The sequence below is a fragment of the Herpailurus yagouaroundi genome, unplaced genomic scaffold (assembly GCF_014898765.1).
Source record: "Herpailurus yagouaroundi ecotype Mexico unplaced genomic scaffold, PumYag 217, whole genome shotgun sequence".
Lineage (NCBI taxonomy): Eukaryota > Metazoa > Chordata > Mammalia > Carnivora > Felidae > Herpailurus > Herpailurus yagouaroundi.
The window spans coordinates 4,312,522-4,329,777 of NW_024412448.1; the positions used below are offsets into that span (position 1 = coordinate 4,312,522).

At 57.1% G+C, this 17,256-nt stretch overlaps 1 protein-coding gene across 7 annotated transcripts in view; it reads left to right on the plus strand.

The window, feature by feature from the left end:
- CARD14 (caspase recruitment domain family member 14) overlaps positions 1–17,256 on the plus strand; it is a 41,385-nt gene that overhangs the window by 17,222 nt on the left and 6,907 nt on the right. For 5 of the 7 annotated variants that reach the window (XM_040456598.1, XM_040456599.1, XM_040456600.1 and 2 more), the window contains 13 exons: positions 1,136–1,273; positions 3,301–3,605; positions 7,876–8,055; positions 8,867–8,986; positions 9,921–10,046; positions 10,152–10,301; positions 11,358–11,465; positions 11,936–12,078; positions 12,217–12,311; positions 13,566–13,623; positions 13,841–14,033; positions 16,525–16,651; positions 16,952–17,189. In XM_040456598.1, coding sequence (XP_040312532.1) covers positions 1,136–1,273; positions 3,301–3,605; positions 7,876–8,055; positions 8,867–8,986; positions 9,921–10,046; positions 10,152–10,301; positions 11,358–11,465; positions 11,936–12,078; positions 12,217–12,311; positions 13,566–13,623; positions 13,841–14,033; positions 16,525–16,651; positions 16,952–17,189 — 1,981 coding nt within the window. Of the gene's footprint in view, positions 1–1,135; positions 1,274–3,300; positions 3,606–5,287; positions 6,717–7,875; positions 8,056–8,866; positions 8,987–9,920; positions 10,047–10,151; positions 10,302–11,357; positions 11,466–11,935; positions 12,079–12,216; positions 12,312–13,565; positions 13,624–13,840; positions 14,034–16,524; positions 16,652–16,951; positions 17,190–17,256 lie in introns of those variants that run through there. The other 2 variants (XM_040456601.1, XM_040456604.1) reach the window with 2 other exon arrangements.

The window sequence follows — 17,256 nt, forward strand, 5'->3', positions numbered from 1 at the left end:
ACCAACACGGTCATTAGAATCCATGAGGACCCCCCTCCTGCCCACTCCGGGCCCTTCCTGCCACACCAGCTCCACACGGGCCATGCTGGGAAGCCCAGTGTCCGGGCAGGGAGTGCAGGACTTTAAAGACTGCATTCCAGACATGGGGACACTGTGGTGATTTCCCGTAGCTGCCGTAACAAAGGACCGCAAACTGGGCAGCCCACCCCTGCAGAAATGCGTTTGCTCACAGCCTGGAATCCGCGTAGGGGCAGGGCCTCCCTCCCTCGAAGGCTCAGGGACGCCTCCTTCCTTGTCTCTTCCCGGTGGTCACGGGGCGTTCCTTGGCTCGTGGCCACCTCCCTCCAGCGTCCACCTCTGCCATCGCGCGGACTTCCCTGCATCTTCCCCTGTCTGTGTCTTGTGAGGACACTTGTCGTTGGATTTAGGGCCCCCTGGAGAATCCAGGATGACCTTATTTCGAGATCCTTACCATAATTACATCTGCAAAGACCCTGTTTCCAAATAAGGTGCCTCCGACACTTTCCGGGTGGATGTACCTTTGCGGGGCGGGGGGCACATTTCAACTCCCTCCAGATGTCTTCGGAGCGGATTCTGACGGTCTGACTCGCTGTGCGTATTCACCCCAAACAGGGAAGTGAATAACCTCTCCCTGTCAGGTTTGGGGGATCGAATGAGACTCCTCTCAAGGCTGGGGCCAGAGGAAGCAGGAAGTGGTAGTTTCTTCTGCCTGTTCCTTACGAACCTCAGACACAGGAGAGAGGAATCCAAGCCGCGAGTCAGGCTGGGGGCCCTGGCTTCGCCCGTTGTGTCCTTTGTCCCGTGAGGCTCATACACAGGGTCTGCACGTGTCACCGACACACCGGGAGGTCTGGAGAGCAGACAGAGGTCAGCTTCCTCTTCCACGGCCAACTCTCAGTGCTCGGCTTGCCGCGGTCGCTCAGTGCGTATCGGCCCGGCCCTTCTGGAGACTGGCTGCCATCGTGGGAATTAGAGGGACCCACAGGAGCAGCAAGGGCACCCCCCGAGGATCCCGGAGCTCCGCTTCCACCCCCTGACTCCTAGATCTCCCCACCCTGTGTCCCCGGGGACGCCCTCCCAGAGCCCTGTTGGCTGAGACGGTTTGTCGTCCCAGGGCACTTGCTGGATTTGCTGAGGACTCGAGGGAAGAATGGAGCCATTGCCTTCCTGGAGAGCCTCAAGTTCCACAACCCTGACGTGTACACCCTGGTCACCGGGCTGCAGCCCAAAGGGGACTTCAGCAACTTCAGTGGTGAGAGCTGGCTCTCGGGGTGGCTTGGCGAGGGCTTCTTCGGAGCCTCTGGGTCCTGGTGCCTGCAGCCTCATGCAGACACTCTTCTTGCCCACCCCCCCCCCACCCCCACCCCCCCGGCCAGGGAGAGGTTCCTTCCTGTCCCGCTGCCCCAGCACAGGGGGCAAGGAGGCCCCCACTAACCACGGTGCAGGAGAAGGTGCTGGCGGCCTCTGGTCCTAAAAGAGATCTGTCCCCGATTACCACGTGCCACAAGCAGACCCGTCATGGGGCACAGAGTCTGCATTTGAGAGGTGCCGGCAGGGGGAGGCATGTCCTTCCCCTAGAGATGCTCCTGAGCCGGCCTTAGCCTTGGCGGTGGGTGGAGGACGGCTGCGGCTGCAAGGGGCCCGAGGAAGAGAGGCCCCCGCCGCAGAGGAGCGGGAGGGGAGCCGGCAGCCTTCTGCACATTTGCTCAGCCGGTGGAGGAAGGTCTAGCCGGCCTGGTGGGAGATCCGGCCGTTTTTGTTAGTTAAGTGGTTTGAGGGTTCCCTGGAGAAGCCGGGGAAAGATTTTGTTGCACAAACGGCGGGACTAACGTCACTCAAAACCGGGTAAGAAAACGTTTCTGCCTGTTTGGCGTCACAGCCCGCGTTTCTGTTAGAGCGCCGCTGGATGCCGTGCGGATTCATGGTCCTTGCTCTGTTTTTCTCAGGGTGACATTGAAAGGGAGTTAGCATCGAGCACACCTTAGCTGATGACGGAGAGTCGGCTCTGAGCCGCAGGGGCCCACGGGGAAGCGAGAGGAGGGAAAGCTGGTACCGAAGTCACCAGTCGTGCTGTTTATTTAACCAGATATTGAGTCCGGCCGAGCCGCTAGTTTGTTGGGTTTTGTTTTGTGTTTTATTTTTTTAATTTACATCCAAAGTAGTTAGCATACAGTGCAACGATGGTTTCCGGAGTAGATTCCTTCGTGCCCCTTCCCCATTCAGCCCCTCCCCCCTCCCGCCACCCCTCCAGTCACCCTCAGTTTGTTCTCCATATTTTTTTAAATATAATTTAACGTTATTTTTTATTTTTTTAAATTTACCTCCAAATTAGTGAGCCTATAGTGCAATGATTTCCGGAGTAGATTCCTTAAGCCCCTTACCCGTTTAGCCCATCCCCCCTCCCACACCCGCTCCAGTAACCCTCTGTTTGTTCTCCATATTTAAGAGTCTCTTGTGTTTTGTTCCCCTCCCTGTTTTTATATTCTTTTTGCTTCCCTTCCCTTATGTTCATCTGTTCTGTGTCTTAAAGTCCTCATATGAGTTAAGTCATATGATGTTTGACTTTCTCTGACTAATTTCGCTTAGCATAATACCTTCCAGTTCCATCCACATAGCTGCAAATGGCAAGATTTCATTCTTTTTGATTGCCGAGTAATACTCCGCTGTATAGATATACCACATCTTCTTTATCCATTCATCATCCATCGACGGACATTTGGGCTCTTTCCATACTTTGGCTATTGTCGATAGGGCTGCTATAAACATGGGGGTGCCTGTGTCCCTTCGAAACAGCACACCTGTATCCCGTGGATAAATGCCTAGTAGTGCAATTGCTGGGTCGTAGGGTAGTTCTATTTTTAGTTTTTGGAGGAACCTCCCTACTGTTTTCCAGAGTGGCCGCACCAGCTTGCATTCCCAGAGCAGCTACTTTTTTTTTTTTTCCAACGTTTATTTATTTTGGGACAGAGAGAGACAGAGCATGAACGGGGGAGGGGCAGAGAGAGAGGGAGACACAGAATCGGAAACAGGCTCCAGGCTCTGAGCTATCAGCCCAGAGCCCGACACAGGGCTCGAACTCACGGACCGCGAGATCGTGACCTGGCTGAAGTCGGATGCTTAACCGACTGCGCCACCCAGGCGCCCCTAGAGCAGCTACTTTTTAAGGAGACCGACAGATCAGGGTGGGGGCTCCGGCCCGAGAGTCTGGGCGTAGGAAGCAAAGACCCCCGGGGGGCAAGGACAGGGGGTCGAGGTCGCCCACCGGCCCGTTCTCCGCAGGGCTCATGGACACGTCCAAGCTGACCGAGTGCCTGGCCGGGGCCATCAGCAGCCTGCAGGAGGAGCTGGGCCGGGAGAAGGGGCACAAGGAGGCCCTGTGGCGGCGCTGTCGGCAGCTGCAGGAGCGCCTGGGCTGGGCGGAGGCCCGCGTGCGGAGCCTGGGCCAGCTGGAGACCGACCATGACCGCGTGAAGCGCGAGGTCCTGAAGCTGAAGGACGAGATGCTCAGCCTGTCGTTGCACCACAGCAACGCGCTGCAGGAGAAGGAGCTGGCGGTCACCCGGTGCCGTGGCCTGCAGGAGGAGGTACCCGGTGCACCCCCCCGCCCCCACCCCCGCACCCCTGCCGGGGCCGCCGAAGGGGTGGACGCTGCTGGGAGCCACCTTCCTCCAGCGACGTCAGTAACCTGGGGCCCCGGGGACCTTCCGTCCACCCCTCCCGGGTCCCCCAGTGGGGCCTGCGTCTGTGCGGGGAGCAGGGGGTCGTCGACGAGGCCCCCAGACCTGACAACACCTTTGCTCACTTCTCGGCTGTGGGCTGTCATCTTTTTTTTTTTTTTTAGTTTAATTTTTATTTTTAATCTTGTTAATGTTCGTTTTTGAGCGAGAGACAGAGAGACAGAGCATGAGTGGGGGAGGGGCAGAGAGCCGGGTAGACGCAGAATCCAAAGCGGGCTCCAGGCTCCGGGCTGTGTCAGCCCAGAGCCCGACGCGGGGCTCAAAGTCACAAACTGCGAGATCACGACCTGAGCTGAAGTCAGAGGCTGAACCGACTGAGCCACCCAGGTGCCCCTCGGGTTTTTATTTTTTAACATATATATATATTTTTTTTAATTTTTAAAAAATGTTTAGGGGTGCCTGGGTGGCTGTGTCGGTTAAGTGTCTGACTTCAGTTCAGGTCATGATCTCACGGTCTGTGGGTTCGAGCCCCGCGTCAGGCTCTGTGCTGACGGCTCAGAGCCTGGAGCCTGCTTCGGATTCTGTGTCTCCCTTTCTCTCTGACCCTCCCCCATTCATGCTCTGTCTCTCTCTCTCTCTGTCTCAAAAATAAATAAACATTTTTTTAAATGTTTATTTATTTTTGAGACACAGTGTGCAGAAGCAGGGGAGGGGCAGAGAGAGGGGGACAGAGGATCAGAAGTGGGTTCCATGCTGACAGCAGAGAGCCCCATGTGGGACTCAGTCTCATGGACCGTGAGATCATGCCCTGAGCCAAAGTCGGACGCTTAACCACTGAGCCACCCGGGGGGGCCTGGGCTGCTGTTCTTCTGATTGACTTGTAGGAGCTCTTTCAACACTGAGGAGACTCATTCCCTGTCACTTTGGCACCTGTTCCTTGCCCTGGGGCTTCTGTGTGTTTGGCCTTGATGTTTAAGTTTTAACTTTATTGAGAAAATTAATTTCAAATTTGTAAACAAATACACAAATACGAACATCGTCACCCCTTGAACAACATGACACACACACGCACACACAAACACACACACACGCTCTTTTTTTTCCTGAACCACTTGAGTTACGTATATCATGGCCCCGTACCCCTAAACATTTTAATGTGTGTTTCCTAGAAATAGGATATTCTCTGATGTAATCGTAGCTCAGTTATCAACCTCGTGCACGTTCATCAACACTATCTGTTTATCTAACGCGACGTCTGTGTTCCACTTCTATCCCCACCCAAATAGCATCTGTCATGGCATTTTCTTCCGGTCCAGGAGGAGAGCCTGTGGTCATCCTGTCTCTGTCGTCTCCTTTAATCTGGAACATTTCTGCAGCTTTTGTCTATTATAGTGTGGATATTTTTTAAGAACACAGCCCCCCCCCCCTTTTTTTTAAGTTTATTTATTTTGAGAGACAGAGAGACAGAGAGAGAGAGAGAGACAGAGAGAGAGAGAGCGAGCAGGGGACGTGCAGAGTGAGGGAGAGAGGATCCCAAGCAAGCTCTGAGCTGTCAGCACAGAGCCCGATGTGGGGCCTGAACCCAAGAACTGTGAGATCGTGACCTGAGCTCAAGGCAGAGACTCAACCCACTGAGCCCCCCCAGGCGCCTCATGGCCCCTCTTTTCTGTAATAGACTATTCCTCATTTCGGGTTTGTCTCCTGTGTCCTGGTGACTGGATGGGGGTTATGCCTTTTTGGTGGGACCTGCACAGGGACGCTGGGCCCGGGTCCAGTCACCCCACCGTGGCACCAGGCCCAGTGCCCCTCGGTGCTGATGTTAATATTGCCCACCTGGCCCAGGGGCTGTCCGCTCCCTCCCCTGTACCTGCTGTTCCTTTTTCTTCCAGCAGCGGAGAAGCAGCCTGGGTGTGGGGGGCTCTGGAACCAGCAAGCACCCTGCCCTTAATCGACATTTCCCCCTGGAGAGCCTCACTGGGGGTTCTTGCCCAAACTCCTCTCTAGTCTGGTGGTTGCAGGATGATGAGCCCATCTCCAGCTGGTCAACCAGCTGGCCCTCGACATCCTGACCGCGAGGAGGAGCCTTATTCCCCAGTGTGTGCGTCTGTTGTTGGCACAGACACGTGCATTCTTACATCCAGTTGCCTGTAACACGTCGCTGTCCTGAATGAGTTTGCCCAAAGTGTCCCAGATTTGGCCAGCGGGAGCCCCTTTAATCTTCCGTGTCCTGTGACACGCCCCCTCATATTCCGAGCACGGACTCCCTCTCTGGAGGCACAAGAGGTTCCGGGGTCATCTGGTCCCCACCCGGCCCCAGCTCTGGGCTCAGCCACTCCCCGAAGGGCCTGGTTCTGGGCAGAGACCAAGATCAGGGCTCTAGGTGAGCTCATAGCTCCTTGGTCCTTCCAGCAGACAGAACTAGGAAGCGTGCACCTAAATGTACGAATACGCATACAAACAGGCGTGCACGTATGCGTGTCCACACACACACACTTGTATTTTAGAAGCCACGAGATCACACCCACACCTCAGATTCCAGGTGATCCCCAGAGCCTCCTCCCCCATTCCATACTCGGGCGCCCCTAGCCCCCCGGCGAGAACCCTGCCACCCACACTAACACTCACTTGCTCAGTCCTACAGTGCATGGAAAATACTTTCAGCATAGCTGTGCCCACACCAGCACGGGAAACAGAGCTGCCAAGGAATGTTGAGGGTTTGGACTTCAGTCCTGAATTGTGGCTGCTGGTCTCTGAATCCCTCCCCCTCCCTCTCCCCTCATGGTGGTTCCCCTGTTTGAAATATCATTAGGTTCGTTTGCTTAGCTTTGTTATCAATTTCAGGTGCCCCCCCATTCCGATCTTAATGATTTAATTTTACTTTTTGAAAATGTAGGATACGACACACCTAACCCAGTTGGCCCATAGCAGGAACTTTGTCGTTGCTTACGGAAAATTCAAGTAGATGTCAGAGGGGAAAAAGTCCAAGTGCAAAGGTACTTCCTTCTCTCCTTGACCCGAGTGAGTGCGGACTCCACCCTGACTCCCGATTTCCTGGGCTCTCCTCTTGGGGAAAGTCCCCTCTCCCCACGGACACCACACCCAGGATTCCAAGAGGGCAGGATCTTGGTTCCAGATCTGAGTTTCTCTTGGGGGCACTGTCTGGCAGGGTGGAGGCCAGGCATGTAATTTCCAGAGACCCACAGCCCCGGACAAGCAGCCCTGCTGGGGGACACATATTTGCATGTGGATCACGAGTGCATCTGCATAGACCCGTCATCTCTGCTCCGTCTGACTTGTCTTTCCTCTTTCTTTACACTTACTGCTTTTCACAAATCTCAGTTCCTTTTATGCAACGGATTTAGCAGAATGTGGAAAGGCGGGGAAGCCAGGGAGCATGCTGGAGGACACTTGGTCACTGGCCACTTACCACCAGCCGTGGGGATTTGTTTTCCAAGACGGTCAGAGAGCCGATTCCCCGGGGTTCCTTGCTCTGTTCCTGGGGCCCCAACCCAGTCATTTAACTGCTATGCCTCATCTACAAAATACAGCTAGGGGTGCCTGGGTGGCTCAGTCGGTTAAGCATCTGACTTCGGCTCAGGTCATGATCTCGCGGTTCGTGAGTTTGAGCCCCACGTCAGGCTCTGTGCTGACATCTCACAGCCTGGATCCTGCTTCGGATTCTGTGTCTCCCTCTCTCTACCCCTTCCCTGCTCATGCTCTGTCTCTCAAAGATGAATAAACATTAACAAAAAATTTAGGGGCGCCTGCATTGCTCGATTGATTAAGCGGTCAAGCATCCGACTTCGGCTCAGGTCATGATCTCGCGGTTCGTGAGTTTCGAGCCCCACAATGGGCTCTGTGCTGACAGCTCGGGGCCTGGAGCCTGCTTCGGATTCTGTGTCTCCCTCTCTCTGCTGCTCCCCTGCTCACTCTCTGTCTCTCAAAAAATGAATAAACGTTAAAAAAAAAATGTATCAAATACAGCTAGACTGTCTTTCTCCTCCACAGAAACTGGAACGACTCGCCACGTAAACCCTTTAACGGGTTTTGAAGTCTCGGGGGAGGGACCCCTTTGAGCAGGAGCAAAGGCACCGTTGAGGAGGAGGGGTGGGAAAGGAGCTGGCTCCCCGGCTGATAGGGAAACAGTGTTTCCATTGTCCCTCCTCCCCACTGGCAGCTGTACCTGCTGAAGCAAGAGCTAGAACGCGAGAAGATGTCTTCTTCCCACGAGCGGGACTGTGAGCGGGACTGTCGAGAGCGTTCCCCGCAGATGGCCGACGGCCTGGGGCCCGGGGACAAGGAGCTGACCCGCCTGAAGGAGGAGAACGAGAAGCTCCGGTCGCTGACGTTCAGCCTGGTGGGTCCCCTCCCTGTCCCCTCCCTGGCAGCCAGCTGGAGTTTCCCGCGGGCCGCGGGGCTCCCGACGGGTGGTCCGTGGAGGGGGCGCTGAGGACTGACTGGGCTGCAATCTGGCCTTCCTGCTCCTCCCCTGCCCCCAGCGTTGGCGGGACTCACAGCTAGCGGACGTGCATGACAATGCCCCACTCGGCTGGGCGGCTGATTCTACAGGCTGGGGTTCAAGGCTGTGGGCGGGGGCGTGAGGGGGGACCCTTCTGCCTGCCGTCCTGCCCACGCGTGCTCTGGTGACACCAGGGCCCCGGCATTACACAAACCCTTTTTGCCTCTCCTCTTCGGTTCCTTCCGGTCAATATTATGTCCATTTACTGAGCGGGGATAGACACTCACCGGGTGCAGGGTAGGTGGCCGCCCTGGCGCTGTCTGTCACGCGGCCTGGATGGTGCCATCGCGCCTAAGCCCCTTCCCGCAGAGCGGGCGACGGGCAAGGCTGTGTCCGTCGGTGTTCCGTCTCTCAGAGACCCTGCTGGTGGATCTGGGGACGGAGCGGCCCGACACTGCCACCCCCGGGGACTCTCGGTTTCCTTTACCTTCCGTCGCCGACCGCATGGAAGTAGAAGTGAAATGCACCCGTTTTGATGGCCGACCCGGCCTTTCCTTCTGTGAGATGCGCGGGAATAAGGCCAAATCCATCCACGCGCCCGGCCTCGAGATTTCCTGTTGCCCGTTCCCGGGGAAGAACGATGGGGTGCTTCCCAGGGGCAGGCGTCTCAGGAGGCCGGGGCCCCGGGGCTGACCTCTCTTTGCCCCAGGCGGAGAAGGACATCCTGGAACAGAACCTGGACGAGGCCCTGGAGGGCACGCAGACGCTGGTGGAGCGTATCCACTCCCTGAGGCAGCGGGCCGTGGCCGCCGAGAGGCAGCGGAAGCAGGTGACCCTTCCGGGCCGCGTCCGGCACCGCGGGGCACGGGCGGGGGCCGCGGGCCCTTGAGACCACACCGCGCTTAAACCCAGCGCCGCTTCCCGAGCACGCTGGCCTGACCGCTCATCCTTCACGGAAGCCACGTGGAACACAGACCCAAGGCTAGAGGCCCCGTCCGGTTAGTGGGTGGTCAGAGAGCAATCGGACAAACGAGCAATAGAACGGAGGGTGCTCTCCGGTGGGGGCCCCCGGGGCCAGCACCAGGGGTTTATTCAGTTGCCACAACAGGCAAGGGGAGGACACAGAGGAAGGAGACAGCGCGAGAAAATGAGGCGGTAGCGTCGAGGGAAATTATTTACGTCTCTGGGGACGTGGAGTGAATGAAGCACAGTTGTACATGCAGCACCCATGCGTATTTCTTTAAGATTTTATTTTTTTAATTTTTTTTTTTTTCAACGTTTATTTATTTTTGGGACAGAGAGAGACAGAGCATGAACGGGGGAGGGGCAGAGAGAGAGGGAGACACAGAATCGGAAACAGGCTCCAGGCTCTGAGCCATCAGCCCAGAGCCCGACGCGGGGCTCGAACTCCCGGACCGCGAGATCGTGACCTGGCTGAAGTCGGACGCTTCACCGACTGCGCCACCCAGGCGCCCCTTTAACATTTTATTTTTAAGTGATCTCCGCACCCAACGTGGGGCTCGAACCCGCAGCCCCGAGATCCAGAGTCACACGCTGTACCGACTAAATTCAATTATAATCAGCATAGCAGCCCTGTGGATAGACGCACCTTGAAATTTGGCCCTTAAGACACGGGCAGGAAGTCACCTATGTTACCACCTGGACGGTCCCCCCTTTCTGCCTCCCCGAGGCACCCCAGCCCCACCCCGTCGTCAGCCCCCAGAGCCACTGGCCTGCATGGGCTGTGTCTGTCCCCCGTCCAGTACTGGGAGGAGAAGGAGCAGACCTTGCTGCAGTTCCAGAGGGCTAAGGTCGACTGTGACATCTACAAGGAGAAGATCAGCGCCCTACAGGGCCAGTTGCTGGAGCTGCAGCGAGAGCGAGACCAGGTGCCCGGAGGGGAGGGGCCCCGGGGTGCCGCCTGGCCGAGTCCCCGCCACTGCTGTCCCCCGCTGGCCGGCTCACTCCTCCCTCCTTTCCTTTCTGCCTCCCAGGCCTACTCCGCGAGAGACGCGGCCCGGATGGAGATTTCTCAGAGCCTGACAGAGAAGGACGCCCTCCGCAGGAAAGTGTTTGAACTGACAGACCAGGTCTGGGAGCTGCGCCATCGGCTTCACCAGCCACAGGCCGAGTCCCTGCGCGGGGTGAGTGCCCCCCTCCCACCCCACGGGGATGCGGTTGGGTGGCGGGGCTGGGAGGCCAGGTGGGCACAGCGGGCGTGGGGGCGGTACCGGGCCACTCACCGACGCTGCCGGGGCATCGGGTTGAGCCGCATCCACGGCACACCGGCGCTCGTGGGTGAACCATGTTGCCGGGTCCTTGAAGAGGCACATCGGGGCAAGTTGGGTCTGTGTCCACCTCTCCTTTCGTGGTAATCTTGTGCAAGTCATGAAAGGGGTAGCTTGGCAGAAGGTTCTGGAACCTCTAAAGTATGGTGTTCGATGAAGAAAGCAAGCGTGTGAAACCGGGCAGGCAGCCACTTGCTTTTGTAGATGATGCATTCCGGGTTTGCAAGTCCAACGTCCGGGAGCTGACTTCCACGCATGAAGGGAACTGCATTCCCCAAGGGCTAAAATGATTATAAAAACCTTCCGTCAGGATCTGTCCACAGCTCCAGCTCTGGCACCGGCCCGGGGGGGGGGGGGGGGCGGAGAGCCTCTTCAGAGGCGCCCGGGGAACTTGGTGAGGCCGTGGGAGACCCTCCTCTTCCTGGGCAGGGTCCCAGCTGCTTCCTCCTCCACCCTCCCCACATTGACCATGTTCCAAATACATATACATATAAAAACACAGCAAAATGCTAACGGTCTTGTTTTTTGAGTGTGGAGGATGGGTGGCTTTTCTTTTCTTCTCTAATCAATTCTGTTCGCCTCCGATACTCTGTATGGAGTGTGGTTGTTCTACGTATAGCATGTGTTATTTGTGTAACCTGTAAGGAACAATGCATAATCCCTAAAATACCATTCCCCAAGCTGGTTGCTTTCCTTCTCTTCAGTGGTCAGCTCCTGCTGTGAGGGGTGGTGGTGGGGGGGGGTCCCAGGCTCGGAGGAGGGGATGTGATGAGGGAACAGTGCCCAGAGGGAAGAGGTGGGAGGTGGAGGCAGGAGGGGGACACGGGAGGGAGTTGACTTGCTGGGACCCCCCCGAGGGCATCCAAGAGGAAACTCTCCTGCGCTGAACAGCCTGTGGCCCATCTTTGGCAGCCTGAGCAGGAAGCCGGAGCCCGGGAGCCGTGTCCAAAGGGGAAGCAGCGGCTCGTGCGCATGTTGGCCATCTGTCCGTGGGATGACAGTGACCGCAGCTTCACCGAGGTACAGCGGCTGCCTGGTCCCCTCCTGGGGCCTGGCCAGGCGCACCCCCACCTACCGGGATAGAGGGGGCCTGGCTGGCACACCGCAGGTGCTAACGAAGTACTTGTGAAGCAAACCCGGTGGGGGGGGGGGGCTGCATTCAGATCTATCTTCCAGTGCCTCGCTCCGCACTGTGGCCCTCATCAGCCAGGAAGTTGGCCTCTCTGGGCCTCAGCTGCTTTGTTTGTAAAGTGGGACAACACTACCCCACCACGTAGATTTATCTACCAGAACTGAGCTACACGAAATATGGAAAGCAGCTAAGAGGGTGCCTGGCACATAGTAGGTGTTCAGTTAGTGTGACCTTGCTCTGTGCTGTGTCCTTGTCGCCTCCTCTGCCCTGACGGTTAGGGACCCCGCTGCTCCGCGTGAGCCCCGTGAGCCCCACGTGAGCCCTGTACGACCTCTGTCCTGGCCCCCCCCCCCCCCAGTCTCAGCTCTGCTCTGACCTGAGCGCCACATCCAGCCGTGAGCTGGTGGACAGCTTCCGGTCCAGCAGCCCCATGCCTCCCAGTCAGCAGTCCCTGTACAAGCGGGCCGCAGAGGACTTCTGGGACGACCCCTGGTCTTTCAGGTAAGGGACTGGCAATGGGGTTCAGATGGCACGGGCCCCGGCAGCTCACCGGGACCCCGGCCGAGGGCTGGGCAGGTGCCGGGAGCTCTGGGTCTGAGTCAGGGAGCAAGCGATCACCCTTCTTCCCATGCTTTCCAGCAGCTTCCCAGAAACCCTGCAGGTGGACCGGGGACCCTCCCCGGGGGCTAAGGCAGGTGCTGCAGACCTCGATTATGAGATTGTAGATGCGGCAGGTGAGTGCACCACCCCCCCCACTGGACCTCTGCAGCGGCCCCCCTCTCCTGGGCAGCTGAGCAGGAGGAGAAGTGAGGACAGGGGTCTTCAGGGAGGCGGGTGAGACAACCCAGTGCCTCTCCAGAGGGCAGGGGAGGCGAGCTTCACTGCTGCCCCGCCCCAGGCCTCTGGGAAATGCAGACCACCTGGTCACTCAAGCCCATGCCCCGATGTGCCCTGTTACTGGGTGTCCTTTCTATCTCACCTGGAAGCGGAGGGAGCTGTATTCATCTTTCTGTCCAGCTCGGCATCAACATTCCCACGTGTTCTCTCCCTGTGCCCCCCCTGCTCTGACCCCGGGACGCTTAAGTGATACCGGAAGGCAAAGGGGGTTAGTCCCCACTGCTCCTGGAAGAGACCCCTGCTGTGAGCATCTCTCCTCCCGGGTGCTGCCACCTGCCACCTGAGACCTCCCCACATCGCCTGCGGCCTATTCTTCACATTTGTGACTTAACTGGTCTCCTCTCCTTCTCAGGCCATGGGCCCCACAGGGGCGGCCTCCCCACCTTTTCCACCCCAGCTCAGCTGCCCCCAGCCGTGGCCCCCCCGCACACACAACAGGTGCTTAGCACCCCGTCTGGAGTTCACGCAGTTGGCCGCCAGGGGGCGCACGCACCTTGCTCTGTACAGAACAGCCACACCTTTGGGGCAGGCGGGGTCCCAGGCTCCCTGTGGGTCACTGACCAGGCAGCTGATGGCCGGTGCTGGCAGTTGCCGCCGTGGGGAGTTGCAGGTCCCTGCAGAAATGCGGGCCCAGGGTTATGCCAGATCTGATTGGGTTTTTTTTTTTTTTTATGTTTTTATTTTAATCACCCGGTGTTTATCACAAGTGCACTCCTTAATCCCCCCATCTCCTATTTCGCTCACCCCCCCCCACCCTAGATTTGATTTTTAATGTAGCCAGAAATCCAGACTCTAGCTGCCCTATCCTGTAAAATGTTGGCAACTCAACTTTCACATAAGGACACCGTGTAGGTCAAACCCCACTGCTGTTTGGGGGAAGATAAAATGAGGTTCTAAGCAGCGAGAAAGGAAAGAGGAAAGGAAGGTTCCGCCTCAGCAGAAGGAGACAGACCAGCGGGGGTGGGGGTGGGGGTGGTGGCTAAGGCTCTGGTGGGGGGGGGGTGAGGTAGCCCAGGTGAGCAGAAGCTCCGTCAGGAGGGGTGACCTCGGGGCTGGCCTGGCTCGTGTCTGAGCCCTCTGCTTCCGTCCAGAACTTGCCGACTGTGACAGCCTGCAGCCATCCTCCGGGGGCCTCTCCGTCTCAGCCAGGTGAGCGGCGGAAGGGCGCCAGGGCCAGCAGGTGGCAGGGCAGAGTGAGGACTGTGTCCCATCACTGTTGGGAGGTGACAGCATTTCTGAGGATGGGGTTGTGGCTGGGTGGGTGAGGGGAGGTGAGAATTCCAGGTGCTGGGGCCGGTGGGGACAGGGCCGTGCCTGACCGCCTGCTCTCGGTGGCTCGTGGGCTCTGTCCCCTCCTCTCCTGCAGCAGCGTCCCGGTGCGGAGGAGGCCGGCCCGCAAGATCCTGAGCCAGGTCACCGTGCTGGCCTTCCAGGGGGACGAGCTGCTGGAGCAGATAAGTGTCATTGGCGGCAACCTCACAGGCATCTTCATTCACCGGGTCACCCCAGGCTCCGCGGCGGACGAGATGGCCTTGCGCCCGGGCACCCAGATCATGATGGTGAGTGTGGCACCGGGCCCGCGAGTCCCCCAGGATCTTCCCCAGCGGCGTCAGCAGCGGCAGCTCCAGCCGGAGGAGAACGTGCTGTCGGGGTAGCCCACGCTCCCTCTCAGGCTGAGGTTAATGCTCACTCGGAGGCCAGGGTCCTGTGACGAGGCCACAGGCCAGTACTGAGGTGGGGCCTTTTTAAAAAAAATTTTTTTTAATGTTTTTATTTCTTTTGGAGACAGAGACAGAGCACAAGTGGGGGAGGAGCAGAGAGAGAGGGAGACACAGAATCGGAAGCAGGCTCCAGGGTCCGAGCCGGCAGCCCAGAGCCCGATGCGGGGCTCGAACCCACGGACCGCGAGATCATGACCTGAGCTGAAGTCGGACGCTCAGCCGACTGAGCCCCCCCAGGCGCCCCGAGGGGCCTTTGTTAGCTGTGTCGACCACTTTGTGTGTGTGTAGTGAAATGCGCGTAACGCTAATGTGTTAGTGTTCACTGGGGGCATTTGAAAAAGCTTTTTAATTGTAAAATATTCGTTAAACTGCAAAACCCACTTAACTAGTTATTATCGAGTGAATAGTGGGCAGGAAGGTGACGTTGATGTGGCCTGAAAGCAGGAAAGAGTCGCCCAGTTCCCAAGGGCTGGTTCCCCCAGGAGGAGCCTGGGGTGAGGCGGGCACAGCGCCTGGAGTCAGTGCTGACAAGGGCAGGGGGGTGCACCTTGGTCAGGAGCCCTGGCCCCGCGGTTCATCTTTGATCTCGTGCAAGGGGCGCGCGCACACACACACACACACACACACACACACACACACACACACGGCCCTTCCTCACATCCCTAACATGCCCCTTAAGATCCTCAGTCATCGGCCTACCTTGCGGTTAAAGCGACAGGAGCCTTTGTGACGTCTGCAGAGACGGTCCTGACATCCAAATGGGGCCAGTTCGGTTCTAACAGCATAAAAACGTTTCGAAATATATTTTTTTATTCTTTATTTAAAGTTTTTATTTTAATTGCGGTTAGCTAAGTAATCCAGGGTAAGATTAGTTTCAGGTGGACAATAGAGTGATTCGACACTTCCATCCGTCACCCGGTGCTCCTCACAGGTGCCCTCCTTCACCCCCGTCCCGTTTCACCCATCTCCCCACCTCCCCTCTGTAACCACCCGCGTGTTCTCTGTAGTTGAGTCTGTTTCTTGGTTTTTGTCTCTCTCTCTCTTTCGTTTGCTCCTTGGTTTTGTTTCTTAAATTCCACATAAATCGTATGGTATTGTCTTTCCATGAATATTTCACCTACTGTCATACTTTCTAGCTCCATCCATGTCATTGCAAATGGCAAGACGTCATTCTTTTTGATGCTGAGTAATACTCCACTCTGTGTGTGTGTGTGTGTGTGTGTGTGTGTGTGTGTGTGTGTGTGTGTAAACCACATCTTCTTTATCCGTTTCATCAGTCGATGGACACTTGGGCTGTTTCCATAATTTGGCTACAGTTGATAGTGCCCCTGTAAACATCTGGGTGCGTGTATCCCTTCTGATCTGTATTTTTGTATTCTTTGGGTAAATACCTACCAGTGCAATTGCTGGGTTGTAGGATAGTTCTATCTGTAACTTTCTGAGGACCCTCCATACTGCTCTCCAGAGTGGCTGCACCAGTTTGCATTCCCACCAGCAGGGCAAGAGGGTTCCCTTTCTTCACATGCTTGTCAACACTTGCCATTTTTGAGTTTTTGATTTCAGCCATTCTGACAGTGTGAGGTGGCATCTCATCGTGGTTTTGATTGGCGTTTCCCTGTTGAGGAGTGACGGCGAGCGTCTTTCCATGTGTCTTTTGGCCATCTGGATGTCTGCTTTGGGAAAACATCTACTCGTGTTTTCTGCCCATTTTTCAACTGGGTTTTTGTTTTTCGGGTACTGAGTTGCATCAGTTCTTTACATATGTTGGATACTAACCCTCTGTCTGAGATGTCGTTTGCGGAAGTCTCCTCCCACTCCGTAGGCTGCCTTTTACTTTTGTTGACTGTTTCCTTCACTGCGCGGAAGCTTTTTATCTTGATGAGGTCCCAGTAGTTCGTTTTTGCTTTGGTTTCCCTGGCCTCCGGAGACGTGTTGAGTAAGAAGTTGCTACGGCTGAGGCCAAAGAGGTTACAGCCTGCTTTCTCCTCGAGGTTTTCGAGGGCTTCCTGTTTTACATTTAGGTCTTTCATCCATTTTGAGTTTATATTTGTGTACGGTGTTGGGACGTGGTCTAGTCTCATCCTTCCGCATGCTGGCCAAGCCGCGTGCTAGAGAAGGGACGGTGGTTGACTCTCGGGTCGGGAATGTGTGTGGTCAGAGGAGCTGACATCGAGATGTCCTGAAACAGGGCCGGTGACAAGGGCTCTGATGGGTGTGTGTGGATGGCTGGGAAGGGCGAGCGGGTCCTTCTGTAGGGTACACCCCTGTACTCAGACTGTGACCGCAGAATCCGGCTCAAAGGATGCCGACACTCGTGATTTGCCCTCAGGTGGATTACGAGGCAACGGAGCCCCCGTTCAAGGCCACCCTGGAGGACACAACTCTGGAGCAGGCCGTCGGACTTCTCCAGAGGGTGAACGGCTTCTGCTGCCTGTCTGTGAAGGTCAACGTGGAGGGTACACACTCCCCCACACCACCCACCCCGTGAGGCCACCACTGGAGGCTTGTGCCACTGAGTCCCGTGTCCGTGAGCCCCTGGCTGCACCGAGGCCAAGCCCTCCCGCCCACCCCGGGACCATACTGTGCCCCAAGTCTGCAGACGACCCCAGGGCGGCTGGGGATCTTCCACCCACGGACTCCAGCACCGAGATGGCTTCTAAGACTCTGGGGGGGCGGGGGTCCTTCCTTCTCCCTTTCTCTCACATTCCAGACCCTTCCTCGTTGTGGGATCACAGCCCAGGCTTATCTCTGATCAGGTTATAAGAAGTTGGTCCAGGACCTGGAGGCCAAAGTGGCTACCTCGGGGGACTCCTTCTACATCCGGGTCAACCTGGCCCTGGAGGCGAGGGCGGTGGGGGAGCTTCAGGTGCAATGCAACGACATCCTGCATGTCACCGACACCATGTTCCGGGGCCGCGGCTGCTGGCACGCCCACCGCGTGGGCCCCTATAGCACGAAGGGCACCGAGAGGGGCAGCATCCCCAACTATGCACGGTGAGCATCTGTCCTACACCCCAACACCTTCCCGGGTTGGGCCAGGGCGCTGCCAGGGTCGCCTGGC